General features: G+C 48.5%; 1 protein-coding gene across 4 annotated transcripts in view; it reads right to left on the bottom strand.

The window, feature by feature from the left end:
- Positions 1-1,491: 1,491 nt before the first annotated feature.
- The window catches only part of mfn1a (mitofusin 1a), a 13,105-nt gene continuing 12,000 nt past the window's right edge, over positions 1,492-2,596 (bottom strand). For all 4 annotated transcript variants that reach the window (XM_086271701.1, XM_086271705.1, XM_086271703.1 and 1 more), the window contains 2 exons: positions 2,478-2,596; positions 1,492-2,128 (listed from right to left, as the gene is read on the bottom strand). The exon at positions 2,478-2,596 is cut by the window's right edge and continues 16 nt beyond it. In XM_086271701.1, coding sequence (XP_086127827.1) covers positions 2,062-2,128; positions 2,478-2,596 — 186 coding nt within the window. In that variant the 3' untranslated portion in view covers positions 1,492-2,061. The remainder of the gene's footprint in view (positions 2,129-2,477) is intronic.

Genomic DNA, 2,596 nt, shown 5'->3' with positions numbered 1-2,596 from the left:
CCTGGAGTCCAATCAGTGTGTTCTGTGCAGAAACGTTACTGTGAGTGTTTTAATTAAGGGCAGTGTTACAGAGCCCCCCCCCCCGGTTTGTCCTGCTTTTCCTGCCCCCTCGTAGATTTCCACAGAAACAACAGCTGAAGGAAGTTTGTCCTGTCAGATTTCACTCGGTGGAAACAAGCCGAGCTTGTCTGAAGCACAGACAAATAAGATAAAGTGTGAACTTGAAGCTGTGTGTTGTAAATGAATGTGTGTAACAACAAAAGACCGGAGCCTTTGACTTTTGGGGCACATGCTGCATTAAAACGGGCAACGCAGGGTAAAATACCAGTTTATACCACAAGATGGAGCAGCGAGTCAGTCAGAGAGGAAGAAGGCCGGGTATTCAAACACTCATCATGTGACTGAGCAAAAAGCTGCAGACAGGTGGGGTCTGAGCACTCACCTGTACCTGAGTGTTCAACGACATGTTGAAGTGGGAGGTGGCGCTGATGCAGGGGTCCTGACATCCTCGAGGGTCCTGCAGGTTTTAGATCTCACCCTGGGTCAACACACCTGAATCACATGATTAGTTCGTTACCAGGCCTCTGGAGAACTTCAGGACATGTTGAGGAGCTAATTTAGCCATTTAAATCAGCTGTGTTGGTTCAAGGACACATCTAAAACCTGCAGGACACCGGCCCTCCAGGCCTGGAGTTGCCCACCCCTGCTATAGGGGGAGGTCTGACGGGAGGAAGGTGCTCGCAGTGCAGCAGTGACCTCCAGTGGCAGCAGGAAGCACTGCAGAGAAGCATCAGCTCTGTCCATCCACAATCACACATTCATTGATAAACATTAGGATAACAGAGAAAACACCACAAAAGTGACCTGATCAAAGTGTATTTGCTGGCTTCAGCGTGAGCACGAAGAGGAAACTTGAGACAACAAGCTTCGAGTCGAGCGGACGAGCCGAGTGTCACAAAAAGAGACAAAAGCATTTCTCACTTAAAAAACTGTGAGGCTCAGTTTTCCACGATAATCATTAGAAATGTGTTAAGAAGAAGGGCGCCATGACGAGGACAAGGGCCTTTGAGTGGTTTGGTGACTGAGCTCATTTGATCCCAACAACACCCAAAAATCCAGGAAGATTTCCTGACCAGAACTCCCACTATAAAACTGTGTGAACCACTCCAGTCTCAGGTCAGTAAACCTGAAGAAAACCAGGTCAGCACTCAAACATTCACAAACAAGATCGGCTCAGCTCATCTCGGCTGATCTTTAAACTGGTAAATCTTACTCAGGACACTTCTTTTAAACTGCTTAAGGCTGTATCTGAGGCCTGACCTGCTCTTTGCAGCACTCCCACCTCCACCTGTCTGTGTAACCCTGATGGGGACGGGTGGAGGTAATTGAATGTGCTGCACTGAGGGGTGAGCTGAGTATTTAATTGCGTTCAGCAGTGAAACAGTGTTGAGTACACCAGGGCCATTAAAGAGAGGAAAAAATGAAGCCATAGAACATTCAATGCTTTTATTTTCTTGATTTTTCACTAGAAGGTTGACTTCCTGCCAGGTGGAGCTCTGAAACACATCACACGTCGGAGCAATAATGCACAGATTTATGGATTCTATCACTGATCAATACGTCTAATCACAGTCACATGATGAGATATTAGAAGCTGGTGTGAGATAAGCTGCTGAGGTTCAGCTGTTTGTGGTCGCGGCGAAGGCGGAGCATCCACTCACCACCTCAGGAGACCCAAATGGCCTGAAGGTGGAGCCAAAGATTCAGGAGCTCATCAGCTGCTCATGAAGGCCAGACTGTACGAGCCTACAGACGAACTTTGACCCTTGATTCTAAAGCAAAAGCGTCGACTCAGGGTCTCCTGCTGCTTCCTGTTCAGCCCTCAGTGGTAAGCTGTCCTCTATTGGTTTGTGTTGGTTGGTGACGAAGGTCACCTGAGCAGGGAGCTGTCTGGGATTTATGCGACTGTCGGTGTTAACGCTGGGCGACGAGCAATACCTCAGGACTCTCCACCAGCTTCTGATTGGCCAGGAGCTTCACCACAGCAGCAGTTCTTCTTCTTTAGTTTTCCTGCAGGTACTGAACCGAAAAGACCTCCAGCTGAGTCTCCAGCTCGGTGGCTCTGTTCCTGAACAAACGAAAACAAGATTTTAAGACATGCAGCTTCTGCTGAGATGCTAACAGGACCTGGAAGTGCGTGGGGTGTGTTTATGGACGCTGGAATATTGTAAGTAAACGCTGCACAGAAAAACGATTTTTAAACCTTATTTTGACCCAAAGCTGCCAAACGTTGGAAAACCAGATTCATGATTCCCAAACTGGGACTTCTGGGATCTCTGCACGCTGACTGTCCAGAAAACGCCAAAGATCTGATGTGCAATCCCTGAATTTAACTTTTGCATCTCGTGCACTGAAGTTTGTTTCTGAGCGGGAGTTCCTGTGAACTCTCCAAACCACGAGCGGCTCGGAGCTCTGACCTGAAGGCCTTGGAACGCCTCTGGATGTTCTCCAGTCTCTGGATCCTGAAGCTCAGCTGACGGATGTTTCCCTCCAGCTCAGCGTCACTCAGCTCCACCCTCTGAGTCAGGCGACTGAA

Source organism: Aulonocara sp. 'chitande type north' Nkhata Bay, linkage group LG18 (genome assembly GCF_057382095.1).
Source record: "Aulonocara sp. 'chitande type north' Nkhata Bay isolate Kocher_YH1m ecotype deep benthic linkage group LG18, A_spYH_male_GT1.1, whole genome shotgun sequence".
In the NCBI taxonomy this organism is placed as follows: domain Eukaryota; kingdom Metazoa; phylum Chordata; class Actinopteri; order Cichliformes; family Cichlidae; genus Aulonocara; species Aulonocara sp. 'chitande type north' Nkhata Bay.
Note: the sequence above shows the minus strand (reverse complement) of the source record. Positions and strands in the feature narration are given on the sequence as shown.